Source organism: Plectropomus leopardus, chromosome 21 (assembly GCF_026936395.1).
Source record: "Plectropomus leopardus strain MGB_pleo_1.0 chromosome 21, ASM2693639v1, whole genome shotgun sequence".
NCBI lineage: Eukaryota > Metazoa > Chordata > Actinopteri > Perciformes > Serranidae > Plectropomus > Plectropomus leopardus.
In genome coordinates, this window is record NC_142196.1 from 14,331,703 (window position 1) to 14,351,292 (window position 19,590).

The following is a 19,590-nucleotide window of genomic DNA, read 5'->3' on the forward strand; positions in this document are numbered from 1 at the left end:
ATTACAGTTTTGACCCTGAAAACCTGATACATAGTTTTTTTCTTTTCTTCCCCTGTGAACCTTTTTAAACATTTCCTCTTTGTTACCTGTATGTTACACTCAGATCTTTAAAAGTAGTCTGGGTTCTTGTTTGTGTTGGCAGCGACACTGGTCCTTGTTTGCGCAGATTGCGCATCCTGCATGAGACCCCGCTGTTGCGTCACGGAGCCCGTCAAGGCCTAATTAAACCCATATTGAGAAACAGCCTAAAATCCAACCCCCTGTTCCACTCAGCTCATATACCGGCGTGCACGCGCCCCCGCAGTGGATTTTGGTCGAAGGGGACACGTTAAGAGTCAGACTGCAAGTTAATTTGTAATCACCGAGACATTTTAACAGCTAAGAGGAGAATTTTAACAGACGGCACAATGGCTGGACTCAAGGTAAGGCTGCTTTCACTGTGTTTATATGTTGTTTGATTATTAGACATGTTTATTCACCAGTGTTTTGGAACTGCGTTTCTGCCGAGCAAGTTTCAGATTACTGCAGTGGAATTAAAGTTTGCATCATGCACACTTGCTGTAATTCTGAATTATTCCGAGAAAAAAACGCAGGAATAGAGCATTATTATGTTGCATCAAAAATATGCAAAGTTAAACTGTGCACCAAGTCATCATAAGTAGCATACACCAGAAGTAGACCAGCTGAAGGGCGGCGTTGCCACTGACCAATCAGAGAGCTGCATGCAGCAGCTGCCCAGATGTGGTCTGAGACTCCTCCAGACATTTCAGAACAATGTGTCAGTGGAGAAGCTTAATTTCAATAGGAGAAAAACATTTCATAATAATTTATTTTTGCAATAACAGCTACAAGTTAGTTCCAAACATCCAAACCATGTAGTCCAGTATTGGTTGTCTGTAATAGCCTTCATGCACTGGTTTTTAGAGGCAATGCTTTGTTATCCAAACAAAGCATTGCTTTCTTGTATAGTTACGATAGTAATATTATATAGTTAAAAGTAATGTCTATAAGATAAGTCAAACTCTAGTACATTCACAAAAGCTGCAGTTGACCAAAGTGCTTTACAGTCATAAAATAAAAAACATGAATGCAAACGGCAAAGGAACACAGGACAGAGTAAACATAGATAAGTCATGCTTAAATGTTAAATGACTTATTGTGTCTGACAGTTCATGCGATCACTTTTGGGCTTTATGTTTTCTGTCTCTCTTGCTGCTCTTTCACAAAATAAATTCATTAGTTGAGTGAAATCCAACTTTACATAACATTCATTCATAAGGCACAAACTGGAGCCTCCAAACTGTTTTTTACGCATGCCCCAAAGCCACATGAACGCTCACATATGGAACCAATCCATGCCTTTGCTTTCTGCAGACCAGCAATGACTCAGCAAGATTTCTTTACATTGTGCCAAGTTTGTCTGTGTATAACCGAAAGATAGTTGCTGTTCATCAGTGCCGGTGCAGAAGGATAGTGGAGTAATAAGTCTATTATAATTGAAATATTGATCAAAAAGGTACTGTGGAGGATGTTAGTGTAATTAGCCTGTCTCTGTAACACAATAACAAAAATAATGGATGACTGCAAGGGGGGAAATTTGGCATAACTGCAGTTTGTTTTATCATAGATCTAATGTGAATCAATATGACAACAATTAACAAAAAGACAAGCCTTAATGACAAGCCTTCAAATTTAATTATAACCAGCATGAACACATTTATCCTGCATTACAATGAAGCCGCATGGTGTTTACATGTGATTTTTTATTTTTTGTTTGTCACTTTAACTTACTTGAGTGTTGTGTTTCTGGTGTAGTACATGAGCGGTTTTGGGAACGAGTTCTCCTCTGAGGACCCTCGCTGCCCGGGATCTTTACCAGAGGGACAGGTAAGCATAAGACACCAACAAAAACACACATTGGGCTCATTGTGGCAGTCATTCATTTGATTATTTATTCACTAATTTTGCTGTTTTTTTGCTTAACTGAATTGCATGAATACTTAATGTGGCACCCTGGGAGTTGGGAGGTGTGACTCTTCCATGTTTCACAGAAAAATATGAAAATCTGAGGTGCATAGTGAGCTTCAGCCTGCTTTTCTTCTGCACATCTATTTTCTTGTTAATCATTTTCTTACTGGCTCTCAAAAGATGAAAACAGTACACTAGAATAAGACTGACCTGTTTGAACATAAGACGTGGTATTAACACCCTGTCTGACCACACTGTATTATGTCTTTACAGAACAATCCTCAAGTCTGTCCTTACGGCCTCTACGCTGAGCAGCTCTCCGGCTCTGCCTTCACCTGCCCACGGCCAGCCAATAAGAGGAGGTACCCATATGTTTCTGACATTTAACTCAGCTTATTCACTACTATGTAAGACCTAATGGAGCTTAGATGTAAGAATTGACTTAACACTGGCTCTTTTTTCTTCCTCCAGCTGGTTGTACCGCATCTTGCCGTCTGTCAAACATAAGCCATTTACCGCAGTGCCCTGTGGAAACCTAACAGAGAACTGGAACGAGGTGGAGCCTGACCCTAACCAGGTATATGTGGCTGGAAAATAGGAGAGTTTCTCATTATTTTGTTGTTGCTTCAGACAGAGACACTGAATTTTATTAAATCCCCCAAAAAAGTATATCACATTTTTAATTTCTCTATAGAGAATGTGAAGTTAATACTCTGTGTTAAATGTTTTGGTCAGGGCACCATCTTTTGAGGAACACACTCTCTTATCTGTACCTGCAAAATTGGTTAAACAACAGTAGTTAGTCAAAATAATCACAATAAACTGGGGCTGGGCATTATATTGATATTCGCTGATACTTTGAGATATATATATAACGGAGATAACAGAACTCATATCTTACAAGGTGGTGTTTTCTTCCCGCATGCCGAAATGTACCATCACATTCTCTATTAAATGATCAAAGTTAAATAAACAAAGTCGATATTTAGAAAAGAATATCATCTTAAATTATTATGTATTCAGTTTTTAAAGAATATTTGATTTTTTGGAAATAAGCTTATTTACTTTCTTGTGGAGAGGTAGATGATTGTGTACGGTAAATACAACACAGTATACAACCCCTTGGCTATACATAACATGGTAGTGGGCACCAAATGTGTTAAAAATGTACATACTGGCAGGATAAAAACAGTGCCAAAGAAAAGTCTATTACAAAGTCTCAGCTTTGTTATAAAATGGTAAATTTGGTTTAGATTTAGAGAACAAAAATTGCTTTGATAAGTTTAGAAAAACACTGTGGTTTTGAATAAAGTAACTAGGCTACGAATGGGACGTAAGTGACGTAAACCTATGCAGCCTACTTTCTACAGTTCCATAAAGTACGTACGCAAAGTACTTTACATCGTTATAAAAAGTCCATATAGTCCATAAAAATGTTGACTTTTAGTTTCAGTGGGGACACAAACAGCAGCCTCCTGATTGAAACTCTATGTTTGTTTGATCCATCCCTTCCACCTTCCCTCTGAGGACTTTCTCGCTTCATTTACTCAATTGCATGTCTACCATGACAAAAAGATCCTCTTCAAATTTCTTTGTGCAATGTTTTTGTGTTGCCAGCATGTACATGCCCATAACTACGTAATGTGTACTTAAAGACTTTGTCTTTTCACACAATTCTGTGAGACTGAGCTGGTAAATATCAAACTACAGTCAGCACTGGTTAGCTTAGCTTAGCTCAAAACGGGGGGAAACAGCTAGCCTGGCTCTGATAAAAAGTTAACAAAATCTGTCCATTAGCTCTAAAGCTCACTACTTAACACATTATCTTTTTTTGTTTAATCTGCAGAATTAAGATAAGCAGTGAAAAGCCAGCTCTTTATGCTATACAGCAACTGTCTGCTATATGCTCGACATTTAAAGACATAAGGATCATCCTCTAATCAAGCTCTCTGCAAGAAAGTCAATAAGCGTAACATGTTTTAAGGGCCTTTAATAAGCAGATTCTGACTTTGAGGTTTCTCTCACAGCTGCGATGGCTGCCGTTCACCATTCCCAAATCTACAGAGAAGAAAGTGGACTTTGTGGCTGTGAGTTTTGACATATGTTTTTTTTTTTTTTAAAACATAATTTTTTTATTAAAGATCCTCAGTTCATTGACTTGGATTCCTGTCTGTTGAAGGGTCTGCATACTATCTGTGGTGCAGGAGATGCCAAATCTCGCAATGGAATTGGCATCCACATGTACACCTGCAATGCCTCTATGGTTGACAGGTGAGTATGTGTGCAAATGCTCCCAGCAGGTAACAAATAGATGCATTTTCATATATCAGACGGCTTCAAAATCTTAAGTTACTTTTCGAACTCTCTTTTTTTCTCGTTCCAGGTGTTTCAACAACTCCGATGGAGACTTTCTGATTGGTGAGGAAAAGGACTGTTGATGTTTTCACAGTCATCTTTCAGGAGAACAATGATAGCTCAATCCTCAGCCCTTCTTCTCCCTCAAATGTTCTTTTTTCTGTTTGTGTCTCTAGTCCCCCAGCAGGGTGAGATCTTGATCACCACAGAGTTTGGGAAGATAATGGTCGAGCCGAGCGAGATCTGTGTCATCCAGGTGAATTCTATGTTTTTCATTCTCTCCAGTTTTCACAGAAATCTACCATTGTGTTTGCCCCCCCCCACACACACACCCCACTTACCATATTTAGAAAGGCATGGTTTATTTCTTTTCAAAAATGACCTTAAAGAGAAATAACAGTGTGGAAAGCTTTTAGCAACAGAAAGCCAGACCAACAGCATTTGTGACTGCAGAACATGTGTTTTCCCAAACACATTAGTCCATGAGTCCCGTCAGCACCGGTACCTCCCATGTGAGATTTATAGATTTATAACAGCACTAAAATTAACTTAACCATCAATTCTTATATCTTTGTCCAGCAAGGGATGCGCTTCAGCGTTGACGTGTTTGGAGAAACCAGAGGCTACATACTAGAGGTGTATGGAGCCCATTATGAACTCCCTGACCTGGGACCCATAGGTGTGTGTTTACACGATGTCTGTGAGTGTGGTGTATGTTCATCTTTCTTTGATAGATTCACACTGACCTCTTTATGTCTGTTTTCTTCTTGTATAAAAATCTGAATTCAGTCTCTGCCATAATCTGTCTAAATACCTGCAAAATTAATGATATTTCCATCAGAAATGCCAAATTTTAGTAGGCATATGCACTAAACTGCAATGGTGAACAAGGTAAACATTATACCTGTTTAGCAGTATGTTAGCAACATAATAATGTTACCATGTTGATGTTCGCATTTAGCTCAAAGTACTGCCCGCTGACTGTATATGAAGATGGACAATGTGTCTTTAATTTCTCTCACTGTACAAAAATAAAGCAAAATTGATTACAGGAATCAGTCCCAAAACCCACAAATCAGGGAGCGTTCAAAGGCTTTTTGTTCCCTTGTCTTGTGACGTCAAACTGCCTTTTTATAGCAAATGCTAATTAAAACCAAACTTATTAGAACAACAAACACTTAAACAAACATGGATGTGATAAGAACAACCCTAAAGTGACAAAAGTCATCTTTGGAAACATTTATTTGACATACACTTGGATCATTTAGTTTGGCCCAGTCAGAGATATTTTGGCTTCTTTAGAGAGGCCTTACTTTGAGCTTTGGGGAGCTGTCGTTTTGTCCATCTTTAACTATGTGGCTACCATGGCTGCAGTATTATTTATGAAAGTTAATATCTTTTGTGTGCATATGTATGACTGCACATGCATGTTTTGCAGGAGCCAATGGTCTGGCCAACCCCAGAGATTTCCTGTGTCCAGTTGCTTGGTATGAGGACCGCAAAGTGGCCACGGGCTACACCGTTATCAACAAGTACCAAGGAAAGCTCTTCGCATGCCAACAGGTGGGGTTTTTTTTTTTGGTGACATTTGTCTTTGTGTGTGTCAGTACACTCACATGTACACAAACACTATATGACACACTTGCCCTATTACCCTGTTTAGGTTTGTGTTTGCCTCAGTAAACACCATCGAACTGTGACAATGACTAACAGGAAACCGTCCAAGTGAAGCATATGATCCATTAGCTGCTCCTGCCGATTGAATTGCCATCCCTGATGATTTAATATCGAAGTGTTGGCTGTTATCCATTCAGCAGGTTTCCGCCTCGACTCCCTTATGAGCCTTAATCACTCATAATTAGTTAAGGCATTCTGGAGTTACAGACAGTGTACCTGCAAAGCTTTGATTTGTAGGAAAAACCTTTCCCAAGTTAAGCATTAATTTCACCATATTTCACTCGGGAAATGATCCCGCCCCTCCCAAAATGTCCTGTTGGGCGCGTAATTGGATCGACACTTAATGTCTGACAAGAGGTTTTTTTTTGTAAACCGAAGTAGGGAGGAGGTGGGAGGAGAGGTTTGTCAGGGGCAGGGGTTGAGGGGGGCGTAACCGTGGAAACCATGTCGAACCATACTGTTATTATTCATCGTATGAAGTACAGAAGGCCAAGATATTGTCTTTTTTTGTGGCAAAACAAACATTTTTCCATCACACTCGCTGCCACTACTTGAGCATCCACCCCTTGTTATGTGCTGGGTGTCAGAGGTGCAGGCTGCTGGCTGCACCTGACGCTCTTTTGCCGGTGTCCACCCTTCCCCAAGCCAGGAGGGTGAGGCTACAGGGGTAAGTAAATAAGGTGGGGGCCTCATCTCAGGGAAGATGCTGCTGCTCCCGTCTGGTCCTGCTGTTTTGTTCCCCGCAGAGTGCTGAAATTGCTCAAATTAACTTATTATTTGCTTGACTGGGCCAATATGTTTGTGTTTTGTGTGCATGTGTGTGCAAGTGCCTGCTCTCCTCCATTTTTGCCTTCATTTTAATCGAATGTAGTGGAGTTACGGATGAATGTCCAAGAGATTACCTGCTCTGGATTTCCCAAAGGCCTTGTTATATGGTCACTACTGTAAATAGCATGTGTGGTTAAGGTTTTTTTTTGTTTATTAGTTATGTAATGTGTATGAATTACTTGTGTATATGTGTATCCGTATGTGTTTTATTGTTTGTGTGCACTAGCTGTTCATGTGAGAAAGTGTGTGTGAAGAGCACGGAGGTCACTGAGGAGGCAGCTTGAGTTGTAATGAACTATATTGATTTTAGAGCTGCTGTTGAATGTCTTTTTTCGCAGTGGCATTATCAGAACAAAGAAACTATATGAAATTGCTGTGGTTTTAACAATCAAGATAAAGAAATATCTCTGCACCCACTGTTACTGCTGCTCCCTCCCTCCATAACTGCGCTGCCGCGAGCGTCGAAATGCTCAAAGTTTGGGAAAGTTTGATTGTGAAGCCAATTACCCCATAATACCTGGAGCCTCGTATCACAAAGAACAGGGGGAATGAAAGAGAAGAAAGAATGAAAGAAGCACACCCTCTTTCACAATCAACCCTTTTCATTATGACCAGTTTTTTTCTTTTTATGTCAAGAAGTACTCTCTCTGGGAATTTAAGATTACAAAGACATTATTCATTATTCCCTTTTCCCCCTGAAAAGCTCAATTTAAAGTCTTTTGTGTTTGCTGCTTGGGCAGACTTGTCTTATTTGTTTGGTTCTGTGCTCTGCACGTAGGATTTCTCTCCGTTCAATGTGGTAGCTTGGCACGGGAACTACACACCGTACAAATACAACCTGAAGAACTTCATGGTTATCAACGCCGTGGCCTTCGACCATGCGGTGAGAGTCATGTTTAAAAACACTACTTTTAAATTTAATTTATTAATCTTTAGTTTGATTTAAATTCTGTACAACACCCTTACAAGTCACATCATGGTCTTCCTATAGGATCCATCTATCTTTACTGTCCTGACTGCCAAATCCACCCGACCAGGAGTGGCCATTGCCGACTTTGTCATCTTCCCCCCGCGATGGGGTGTAGCTGATCACACCTTCCGTCCACCTTACTACCACCGTAAGTCCACAATAACACACACACACACACACACACACTCCCTTCTTAAGCTCCACAGTGGTTTGTTCGCATTTTGCAGTGGAGGAGAAAAGTCTGAAAAAAGTAGATGCAATGAATTTTGAGAACTGGGTTGTTGAGACAGAGCTGAAATCCCAATTTGAATGGAAATGTCAAATTCTGTATAGTGAGACTCATTTTAGTCCATCATGAAATGAAACAAGCCAGCCAGAAGCTAACATGACCATTTACTCAACCGGTTTCAAGACAGCAGGTGATAACAATCCACCTGCTTTATGACTCTTTTCAACTGAAGCGTCCTCAGCACCTTTTGTCTGTTTTCACCACAGCTCTGTAAGGCCATCTAGTGGAAAATTGGTGTTACAGATTCAGTTTTATGAAGCAAATTGTACCAGTGCAGTGTTGTGATACAGCTCCTCCTGCTTGTCTTTTTAGGTAACTGCATGAGTGAGTTCATGGGTCTGATCAAAGGCCACTATGAAGCCAAAGAGGAGGGCTTCCAGCCAGGTGGGGGCAGCCTCCACAGCATGATGACCCCACACGGCCCGGACGCTGACTGCTTTGAGAAGAACAGCACTGCTCAGCTGGAACCTGAGAGGGTGGCTGAGGGAACCATGGTAAATAATATACAGCTTAAAAATCAACTAGAGACGCAAACATTAAAAGCTGGGAATCTGGTAAATGCCAGCAATGATCATATGTGTCACATGTGTTTTCTTCCCTTCAGGCTTTCATGTTTGAGTCATCCTTCAGCATGGCTGTGACCAAGTGGGGTCTACAAACATGCCAAAGACTTGACAAGAGCTACTACCAGTGCTGGGAGCCTCTCCGCAGCCACTTTAATCCCACCTGGAAACCCAGCAAACAGTAAAACTAAGTGAGTCAGAAGGAATTTGAACCAAATATAGATGTTATACACACATTAAAAAATGTTATTTCACTTTATTAACATAACTAGAACCACTTTAATGTTTGATGATGTCTGTTGGCATTGCAGAGGGAATAAAGTCATTTATTTTGTGCAGACAACTAAGATTGGAGTTGCACGGTAAAAACAAAGATTTCAAGCATTTGCTATTTGTAATGTTTAAAATAAAAGTCACAAAGAGGCTGCATGAATAGTTTCTGTACATGCAGCTATACAGGTAAGTCATGCTGAACATGTAAACCTCTTGTGTGTATCTCCTGCTGTACTCTGACAGTTTGGAGATTTAAGAGGAACACTACCTAAATTAAGAATTCAAAAAATGTTATTTCCATGGTCTAGGAAAGTTCAAGCAATACTTGTGAACATGAGTTACTCTTGCTCAAAGTCAGACACCAAACTCGTGATATAAAGTCTGGAGCGTCTGCGTAGATGATAAACGGGAGCCTGATTTTGTGGATCCAAAGAATGTTTTTCTTTTTTTATACCCAGATGAGCTTTATTCTATTGCAGAGTTTTCCGATCTAAAATGAAAAATGCAAACCCATAGGCCGAATCATGTGACATTGCGCTGACACTTCCTGGTAGACCACTGGCTGTTGCTTTGAATGGCAGAGATATGTGAAATTAGCAAACTTGTTCATTTCTGTTGTCACTTTCGGCTGTTACTCTCACATTTAAAGATATATGGTCAAACACTGTCGTCCAACCTACCAGACGTTTCTCCTGTGCTGATTTTATTGCATTTGTTCCTTTGAGTTCATCTTTAATCAACCAAAAACAGCAATGGAAGCTAAGCGCAGGACCACTGTGGATGGGGGCTGCAGCAAAACATATTATAGCAACCTAAAAAATATGTTTCAGTTAAAGTGTAGGCTATATTTATATTTTCATAGCTTTACCTTTTATACAAGCCGAACAGATTATAGCAGCGGTAGACTGCCAGCAACTCCTTTATCCTAAAATGACTGTTTTTGTCGATAGAGTCTAATGGTTTTTGAGATAACGTCCTCAGCTCCCTTATAATTAAAAGGCAAACTCATGAACAATTAAGGGCTGGAGGTTATGTTTAGCATAAGTAACATAGTCTTGCTTTAAACAGTGATTTGCTCAAGGGCACAGTGATTATGATGACAATGAAGTCGAGTCATTTATTTTGTCACACTTGTCTCCAAAGTGATCATCATTAACTCATTGTCTACTGGTCAATATGCAATTTGAATATTTATTTGAGCAGTTACCCTACCCTGATCTGTTGAAATGTAAATTGTGGACACATTTGAAATATTATGTGATTTCCCCCATATTCACACTTTTGCCCCACCAATCCAAACCATGACTGTTTTTGACAATATAATTTTATTCGGTTAATATTAATTACACACACTGACATCACTAGAACATACAGGAGGAGCTCATGATGCCAAACTGAACTTGCGCTCAAGGGTTCCAGCCTTAATCTTCTCTTCCTTCCTATCCTGTAAAACAGATGACAAACAGATGATGGCTTAATACAGTTTCCATGGCAACAAAGTCATATCACCCTCACCCTCTTCGCCTTACGAACATTTTTCTCAACTGCATGTTTTATGAGTGAGCATTTTGTGATTGTTAAGCTTTTTTTTTTTCTCCTCGCGGAAAGAGGGAGACAAGCATGATAGCCCAGCAGTCTGACAATTGCACCAAATTTTCACTTGAACTCCTATTGGCAGAGATTTAGAGGGTGAATCTCCATGACAATGGGGAGCAAAATGAAAGCAAGTAGCATTTCAAATGAAGCAGTCATTTCTAATGTGAATTGAAATGTGACCAAAAAAGAAAAAAAAAAGTCAGCTGTGAACCAACATGGGAATAATGATTCCCAATCCTCAACCACAAAGCTTTTAAGATCTATGATGCAAAAAGACCCAGTATCAAAATTTTTAGTTTGACTAGTACAATTTATATTAGTGCTGTAACAAGGTAAAATTAGGTCTTCTGTTCTCATGACAATACTGTGTTCTACACTGCATTATATACACTAAAATTACTGATGTTTTGACCACAAGTTGGACACGAAGTATTGTCAATATAACAGCAGACAGGTTCAATAAAAGACAGCAGTAGCATTGGAGATGAAGCCCAGACACTGTCAGCAAAGTGACATTCTCTGAAAGAAGTTATTTCAAACTGCAACAATATTTGGCCATGTATTTTTATCTAATTTCTTCTTTTTGCTCTAGTCTGTCAGTCTCGCTCTTTATACAGCCTGAAGAGAGTCAGTGTGAGGACAGGCTGTAAATAAATGGTTCTCTAAATTATTATTTTGTTGTGCCCATGATTGGTGTAATTTTGGCTCCATGTACAGACATTGGGATGTATCACTCTATCTTTAGTCCATACACTTAAGTCATGTGAAAAAAATAGTGTAGTTAGGTGAGCCATGCCATTTAGTGAACACTGATAATCAGACAGGTAAGTACATCTTGTCTCATACCCTGTCTGTCTTGAAGACGTAATAAAGGGTGAAGAGAGGCACAACTCCAAACAGTGCACCCAACAGCGACGTCTTGAATGTAGGCTTGAAGGTTGTGTAGGGGTTGGCGCGAGCAAACACCCAGCGTGTCAGGGCAGGGTCTTCCTGTAAAGACAGAGGTATGCAATTAAAATTCAACAATTGTCCTGTATGAACTGAAACTTTGCAGTTGAGAAAAAGATGAGTAAAAACAATTATTTGCTAAAATAAAGACAAGACCATAGAAGATGAAGTTGATGTTAAAAAGTTAGAAAACTGTTTCTAAACTAATATTAATGTTTTTAATGTCCTTATTTCTACAATTAGTCAAAAATGTGCTGTAAAAAAGGTCACATTGTGTACAGAATAGACAGATGTGGTAGTAGTAGAGCCACAATACAGAGAAACAAAATGACAATAATAAGTGATAATAAGTAAGTACTGAGTGTGACAAGCCTAAGAAGATTCAAACAAAGATAAAACCGAGAGAAATTTTGACCATCTGAATGTCGGTGAGTGGTGGACACCTGCAGACTGCTGAAAAGGGATAAACTAGTTTCACTGATTAAAGCAGCTGGAGATTTAGCAGTCTGGAGTGAGGTGTGTTTTTAGCTGCACGGTTTTAAGTGACAGGTATGTGGCAATTATCTCAAATGAATATTTTGGAGAACGTTGCAATGTCATTTGGTGTAAATTCGCTCTCTCTGGCATGTGGCAGCTGTAGGATTTAACACAATACAGAAGACACACCACAGAAAGAAAAGTAACATCGACGATATACAGCGCTGTGATTGCTAGCTCAACCTCGGTCTAAACTTGGTTTGTCAAAAACGAACCCAGGCCATCCTGACAGTATTGGTTCCACACATTTTTTACGAACAAAACATTCACATAAATATGCGCCAACTTTACAAAACAACTTTAAAAAGATATTCTGTAGTAAAATTCGGCTCGTGCGACTTGTATGCTGTGACATGCTAACCGTTAGCATGTAGCCTGAGCCATTCTCAAGGGTGACATTGCTAGCTAGCAGCTAGCCACTTACAATGAGCTCTTGTCTGTGCGGGTTATTGAGTTGCGTCTGATACTGCCTCTTTAGATTCGCTCGTAGTGCTGCCCTGTCTTCTTCGGCACGTCGCTGCTCCGGCGAGACGTTGAAATACTCATTTGGGTCCAGTGTTTTTGGCCGAGTAGCCAAGGGCGCCTCTTGGTAGTCCGCCATGATTGTTTGATGACGGATGGAGTGCTGGGGCAAACGAGAACTCGTGAAATCTCGCGTTGGAAGCGTCACCATAGCAACGTCAAACTTTCTCCGGCTGACAGTGTCAAGTGAAACAATGAGCGCAACTAAAAATCGAGAAAAAGATGAGAGTGTTTTGGCTGAAAGTGAAAGCTTTCAGTATGAAGCAGTGTCTCCAGAAGATGGCTGGAGTTTGGCTGAAGGGGAGGAAGATTTGGAGGCTACGGTGAAAGCTATCCAAGACCGGGCCGAAGCTAGTGCTGCTGAACCCAGCACGTCCATCACACATCCACCTGAGGCCGTGGATGACTTTTTACGCAACTTTCTCTCCCAGATGGGCATGATAGAAACACTCGACTGTTTTCAGACCGAGTGGACCGAGATGGTGCAGAAGGGGCTGGTGGATCCAGGACAGATTGGTGTGGTACCGGATGTGTACACTGAAAACCAGCATCTGGACAGCGAGCTGAAAAACGCCCACCGGGAGCGGGAGGAGTACAGACTGGCAGCCTCTACCGGGACTGAGACACTGCTTAGGGTCCAGAAAGACAGAGACTACCACCGACTGCAGCATAAACGTGTTGTCCAGGAGAAAAATCGGCTCATCGAGGAGATGAGAAAGCTGAAAATGCAGTGCAACAGCCACGAACCTGCACTGAAGCGGATGAATGAAAAGTACCAAGCAGTTTTAAAGCAGACCATGCTGGTGACTCTGCAGAGGGACAAGGTCTTAGGACAGTCAGCTCAGCTCAGCATCCCCCTCTGTAAGGATGCATGTGAAAAAGAAGCAGTGAACAGCGCAGGAGTGTCAAGCGTCAAAATGACAACAACCCATCAAGTGATCCAACCAGGACCTCCTACAGATGCAAATATTCCAAGGAGTCAGAGCAGGGTGAAGTCAGTGAAGGCCAATGTTTGTGAAAAATAAATATTTGGTCTGTCATGCATGTTTTTAGTGTCCCTTGCAGTGATAATATCTGATATTGATTTTGAATCATGCAATCACATTATGAAAGTTATTGGGGAAATCCCCCCGAATTTTCTCGAAGAATATTTATATAAAATAGAATAAAATGGGTCACCTAACATGGAGGCTATTGAAAAACAAACACATTTTCCATAAAAAGTATTTATATAAGATAGATGAATGAATGAAGATGTATCCTATGTAGTAACAGTTGTTGCTGAGTTTGAGTCAGTGGACTAACATGGAAGGTATTGGAAAAAAAAGCAGGACTCTTTCATTAAATATTTGTATAAAAATCCCAAAAGAACTAGAATCAGACACACACACACACACACACACACACACACACACACACATATATATAATAGAACATGCACTAAAATCCCATAAGAGGCGAGCCACTGGCAAAAAAGTTCATTTCCAACCCTGGTTCTGTGTAGTGATACATTTTAGTATTGGCTTACTACATTTGAGTCATTGGGTCAAGTTGTATGAAAGGTATTGAGGAAAAAATCAATTTCAAATATATTCCATAATATTGATATAAAATATAAGAAGCACTAATATCCCACAATAAAGAGGTGTGTCCTGAATGTTCTTTGACGTCATAATATTATGACTTCTTATTGATTGGTTATTTAAGTCATATTACATGGAAACTACTGATAAAAATGTATGAATTTACTATTTTTCCTTTCATAATTGTTGTCAGTATACTACTTCAGTCAAGGTCACAGACATTAAATTCATTAGCCACCTAGTCTTACTGAAGCTCTGATATGTTTCATTATAGAATATAGGCACCAGAGGGCAGTCTCTAGCAAACTTTGGTTTTAGTGAACATAATCTAACTGCAGCTCCACCAGAGGAAGAGAATTTGTAACAGCAGGGAAGCAGGAATTTGCTGACCTGCATTTAAAGATAAACCAGTAAAAAAAAACTGTCATTCCTGCTAAAATGAGTGCGAGTGCTCATTTTTCCCTTTAACAACCACTGCAATACTACCACTTGTCAGCAAGGGGTTTGGATGGGCATACAGCAGGCAGTAACATTAGAGAGCTAATATTGCAATGTAAAACTTGAGTTTTGTGCACTGACGTAAGGTTATACCAGAATTCTGATGCAAAGATCACAGTTTAAACTTAAGTTCACCTTTAGATCATCAGAACAATAATTAATTGTACTGGCACAGTGCAATATCACTTCACTGCATTCTTGCAGATTTTGTTTTCTAATAATTATCTGGTTGTTGTCCTTTACATTGCAGCAGGATGATAGGGTTTAACCCTTTAAAACATGAGCAAATTGGCTTAACTTCTTTCAAAAACGTGAAGAAGGCAATAAGCAACTCAACAGGAAATTGACCCCCAAATATGCAGGAAATTAGTAAAAATAAATGTTATGTATTGTAACATAATTTTTTTTCTTCTTTTTTTCTGCAATGACATTTTTCGTCACATTGCTCATACTGTTTCTTCCGATGTTTTCAGAAGAATTCAAACCAATTTTCTCAGGCTCCGTACATTAAAAGCTTGTGAAAGGCATCTGTATGCAGCACAACAAAACTTATGTCGATACATGTTTTAAAGGGTTAAGTAAAGCTGAATTGTCATATAACCTGTCCACAGATTGGTTAGTGGTTTTACAGTTGGATAATGCAATCTGTAGATATAACACAAAAGTTATTTTTCTTCCTCTTCTTACACTTTATGCTTGAGTTGTCAAGTACAGAAATGTTGAGAAAGCTCTTTGATCCAGAGAGGCCGAATTAAAGCCACAGTACGTGTGACCAAATGATTTATTGTCCTCTCAGGACCTTTAAAGCGCCACCCTCTCTGCACTTTTGAAACATCCATTTATGACTTCAAAATTCTATGTGAGACCACACTCTCAGGCCAGCAAGCCTCCTCTCTCTCTCTCTCTCTCCATTATGGTAGCCTCAAATGAAATATTAATATGTTTCTGCCCTAGCTGGCACCCCGAAGACCTCATGGACTTGGAGTTGAACTTTTGGAAGTTTTTGAACTGTGAGCACAATAGCAACAAAAAGTCTTTTTTTCTTTGTCTTTCACTATCAACTTCCACTCTGCTTTGTCTTTATTTTTTCCACAGAACATTTGTTATTATTCTTTATCGCACATCAGTGATGCTGCCTGACATTTATTTTTGATGCACTCACCGTGCAAAGCTTTTGACAGATAATAGAGAGATAAAGACGTGATATAGACACAGAGGCAGCTACCGACAGATAGAACAGGACTGAAAAGGCATGGATGATTTCTATCAGCAGTCTGTGCCACCTTGCAAGACGTAATCACTCCCAGTAATCAGGAGTTATTTTGTGCTGCTTTGGTCTTTTAAAATGACTTCTACATGCAAGCCGGGTTTGGAAAGTGGAAGCAGGTTTCTTTCCCAACCACAAGCTAAAAGTACTTTTCTCCTCATTCTTCAAAAAAGGTCCCTGAAGTGGTTTGTAGGCTTAGAGACAATGACCTAATGTGTTGTTCTGCTCTTTGGTACTTATTCGTAATATTTTCTGGCCAAGAGACTCCATTACTCTGCTGCCCTTGAGGAATGTAACTAAGGAATGTTATGTTCTTTCCACCCTTGTTTTCATCTAGAGTACATAATTGGGTGATTTTAGAGCCTTTGTAAATTTCACAACTGGTTACAAAGTCATTGAGTCAGTGGCTGGAGGCAGGAGGCTTACTATTTCAGCCAACATTTTGTACACCTAAGTCCATATCACCTTTTCCAGCCAGTCGACCTTTCCTTCCTCAACTGAGGAGTAATGCACTGAGGTCTACTACATGCCTGTAGTAGGAAAACAAAGGTATCAAATGAGTTAGGTACTTTGTCAACATTGCTGTTTACGGGTTCTGGTACCCAGCCCTGTTAGTTATGTAGCCAACTTTGCCCAGGTTACGTTTGAATCTCAGATTTTAGGGAAGTGCATTGTAGCGTTGTAGTACTCGAGATCGTTCTTGCTCTCGAGACCATTTTTTAGAGGGTCTCAGTCTCGTCTCAGAATCAACTGCATTTTGGTCTCGGTTTCTTGGTCTCAGACATACTGGACTCCGGATATTTAATCGAGACTGGAAGAGACCACAACATATTTATTTGTTAACATAATTATTGTGATTGGATGTAAAATTTCCTTCTTCAAATACAGCCAATCACATAATTTATTTGTAGTTTTCTTTTTTTGCCACCAATACCGGCTACCACCCTTCGTTAAAATCAGAGGAAAATTGTTTTGTGTTGGTCTCGACTCGGTCTCAGCCCTTTGACGTCTTGGTCTTGTCTCAGTCTCGGGACACTCTGGTCTCGGTCAAGTCCTGGTCTTGGTTAGTATGCTCTTGACGACAACACTAGTGTACAGACATTGACCCCTTCGGTAGAAGTATGTGAAAACACATCTATAATGACAAACTTTGCACAGATACTAGTCAGTATAGTCAAGGTTAGACATCACTAGGATCATAAACATAAATGCATTTTTGAGTGGAGGGGAAATTTAAGAAGTTTTCTTAAACGCCTCGGGCTGATTGGAATTCCTCCCCTGCTCGCCCAACTCCCCTGTGCTGCCCCCTCAGCTCCACTCTCCACTGACAGCCCGGTCCACTTCACAGCTCACGACGACCTTTGTGTCATACCAAAGGGAAAGGAGAATGAGAGGGAGAAAATTCACGTTTCAGCCCGCTTGGCTCAGGCTGAACCAAACCTGCCTCGCATCCTTTTATCTCTCTGCCTCAGCACCTATTTCTCACTGAATCCTTTGTCCTGTTTATGCAGCTGAATTACGCCAGGCCTTAAATTGTGATTGATTGAGAGAGATTGCTTTAGTCTCGTTACCAGCCATATATTTGATGTGTTGGCGTGTTAGTCCTCAAGATATATTTTTAAGAAATGCTGCTTTCTCAATTCATCACCAGTTCTCTCTGCCATCCTATTCTAATCTATATCTATGAAATTGATTCACCCTGTCTGAGAGTATTCCCTTCTTAATAAATCAGCTTTCCATGGACCTATGCATTGGGCAGTGGGTCACACTCAGCAATATTTTCTGCTTTAATGTTCTGAGCAGGGCAGAGATGGGGCCGTGGCAGTGACTCAGCAGGCATCCATCATCTTCAAGGAGAGCTACACAGATGAATTGTCTAGAGACGGAACTGACAAAATCCTACATTTTTCTTTCAGCGATGCTCATCTCAGTGCTCAGCTCTAGGTCAAATTTAAGATTTCTCAGGCAATATTCACTCCAAAGCTAAAGGGATTTATGGCCTGTGATTTACTAATAATGAAAGATATGGGGACTCTTGATGCCTTAGCTGTCCGGGATGTTGTCATTGGCATCAACACTTTGTAAAAAACAAAATCGTCAGGACTGTAATTTCTTTGCTTTGGGTTAAGGAAAGCCTTGAGAAACCAATTTAAATAGATTAGTTGAACTAAAAAATGTACAGTGGTCAAGTTTAAACCAGCACTGTTTTTCTCAGTTCCTGGCTCTTCATGATTGAGTAATCATAAGTGTCGGATTTCCAGCCTGCCAAACTTGCCCACTGTCTTACATGGGGCCCAAGAGGCCCCTAGTCAGTCCATATCAGTTGAGTGGACATAACTTCACAAAAGGAATAATTTGATATTTTGGGAAATGTGGTTATTTGCTTTCTTGCCAAGAGTTACATAATACAATTTTCATGTCTGTACAGTTAATATGAAGCTTAAATGGAGATTTATTGTTGGTCTATGCATGTGGCCTACGCCATTGTGAGTGTACTTGTGCGAAAGTGTGTCTGCAGTTACACCTACAAAACACTGGCCAGCAGTAGGGTTTCTGTAAAGTTTGTGAAGTTCAACTGACTCAGTACACACCAACAAGACACATTGAACATGGCTTAATAGTGACAATTTCAAACACAAGTATGTAAAACAGCTTCATAATAAGTTTTACAAACAAAACACTTGTCTTTGATTTGATACATTTTGCCTGGAAATTTAACATGCAAACATTATATGGCATTTTACACTGCATTAGGCAGCCTTATGGCTGGCAGCGTTTTCCTCTTCTCATATGAAGTCATTCATTTCTCGATTACAAATAGCAATTTTTCAACATCTCCAGGTAAATCATAGAATTCATTAATTGATGTCAAATGCAAGGAGTCCCACTGTTTCTCTGGTGAGTTGCAACAATCAGAGTGAAGTCTTTAAAGTTACACAATAACCAACAATAATCGGCTTCATATTCCTCCTCTTTCTCTGAGTTTCTTTATTTTATTTTATGCAGTATCTTCTTGATGTTACATGGCAGATAGAGAGTTCTAGGGACAGACCTTACTGTCTTTCTCTGCCCCAAGCACACCCCTATCAGTTTTTCTTTCAACTCTCCTGGCATGCTGAGAATAGTCTTTGGGGTTAGTTCATTTTTGAAAGGTGTTACAATCACCCCCCTCCCCCCACCCCTTGTCAGCCAGTGTTTAACTAGCTCTAGCAGCATGGTGGTTTGAAATAATTCAAGATGAAATGCCTCACATTTTACCTAAGACACTGCTCTTTAATATAACAGGCCAAGGCCCTGTTTTTAGGCCAATTCACTGACCTCATGGGCCCCACATACAAATGTTGGAGACAAGTTACACTGTATGATGTAGCATTAATAATGTAAAAAAAAACATTATTAACTGTGGTTCATGGATGTCATTAGAGAGTGTGACGACAAAGGTTGATCTGGATTTTAGCAGTATCGGAAACATTGTGTAGACATTTGTTTTTAGTGTGAAAATGGAAGGATTGCAGGTGGCAGACTGCCTCTGGATGTGTAGACGAAGGCTTTGTTTACCATAAGAAGCTGACAGGGCCTTGAAAAGTCAATGAATTCTGCATTGGCCCATAAATAACCCTTCCGCTGCCATACATGTTGAAAGGTCACCAGGCTGATATATTGAGCTGACATCACAACGCTGTTACTAAGGATTTACATATATCACACATACATCT

General features: G+C 40.0%; 3 protein-coding genes across 3 annotated transcripts; 2 read left to right on the plus strand and 1 right to left on the minus strand.

The window, feature by feature from the left end:
• The first annotated feature begins 263 nt into the window (after positions 1-263).
• On the plus strand, positions 264-9,602 carry hgd (homogentisate 1,2-dioxygenase). Its single transcript, XM_042510751.2, has 14 exons — positions 264-422; positions 1,816-1,887; positions 2,242-2,330; positions 2,440-2,545; positions 3,996-4,055; positions 4,148-4,239; positions 4,352-4,386; positions 4,500-4,579; positions 4,903-5,002; positions 5,762-5,886; positions 7,607-7,711; positions 7,820-7,946; positions 8,400-8,581; positions 8,692-9,602. Exons 1-14 carry the CDS (start codon positions 408-410, stop codon positions 8,833-8,835), a joined length of 1,332 nt encoding a protein of 443 aa, XP_042366685.2. The 5' UTR covers positions 264-407; the 3' UTR covers positions 8,836-9,602.
• A 627-nt stretch (positions 9,603-10,229) lies between these two features.
• ndufb4 (NADH:ubiquinone oxidoreductase subunit B4) lies at positions 10,230-12,605 on the minus strand. Its single transcript, XM_042510884.2, has 3 exons — positions 12,429-12,605; positions 11,366-11,509; positions 10,230-10,367 (listed from the first exon to the last, which is right to left on the minus strand). The coding sequence occupies exons 1-3, from the start codon at positions 12,603-12,605 to the stop codon at positions 10,305-10,307; spliced, it is 384 nt and encodes a 127-aa protein (XP_042366818.2). The 3' UTR covers positions 10,230-10,304.
• A 16-nt stretch (positions 12,606-12,621) lies between these two features.
• LOC148186035 (sperm-associated antigen 16 protein-like) lies at positions 12,622-14,448 on the plus strand. The gene has a single exon (XM_088071648.1). The coding sequence runs from the start codon at positions 12,622-12,624 to the stop codon at positions 13,549-13,551; it is 930 nt and encodes a 309-aa protein (XP_087927774.1). The 3' UTR covers positions 13,552-14,448.
• Positions 14,449-19,590: the final 5,142 nt, after the last annotated feature.

Excerpts from the sequence above, each read along its gene's own strand:
- LOC148186035 (XM_088071648.1), top strand. The coding sequence starts at position 12,622 with ATGGAGTGCTGGGGCAAACGAGAACTCGTGAAATCTCGCGTTGGAAGC.
- ndufb4 (XM_042510884.2), bottom strand. The coding sequence starts at position 12,605 with ATGGCGGACTACCAAGAGGCGCCCTTGGCTACTCGGCCAAAAACACTG. Across the intron at positions 11,510-12,428 it reads CGCACAGACAAGAGCTCATT|GAAGACCCTGCCCTGACACG; the intron begins GTAAGTGGCTAG and ends CTGTCTTTACAG. Across the intron at positions 10,368-11,365 it reads ACGTCTTCAAGACAGACAGG|GATAGGAAGGAAGAGAAGAT; the intron begins GTATGAGACAAG and ends TCTGTTTTACAG.
- hgd (XM_042510751.2), top strand. Across the intron at positions 1,888-2,241 it reads GATCTTTACCAGAGGGACAG|AACAATCCTCAAGTCTGTCC; the intron begins GTAAGCATAAGA and ends ATGTCTTTACAG. Across the intron at positions 5,003-5,761 it reads CCCTGACCTGGGACCCATAG|GAGCCAATGGTCTGGCCAAC; the intron begins GTGTGTGTTTAC and ends CATGTTTTGCAG.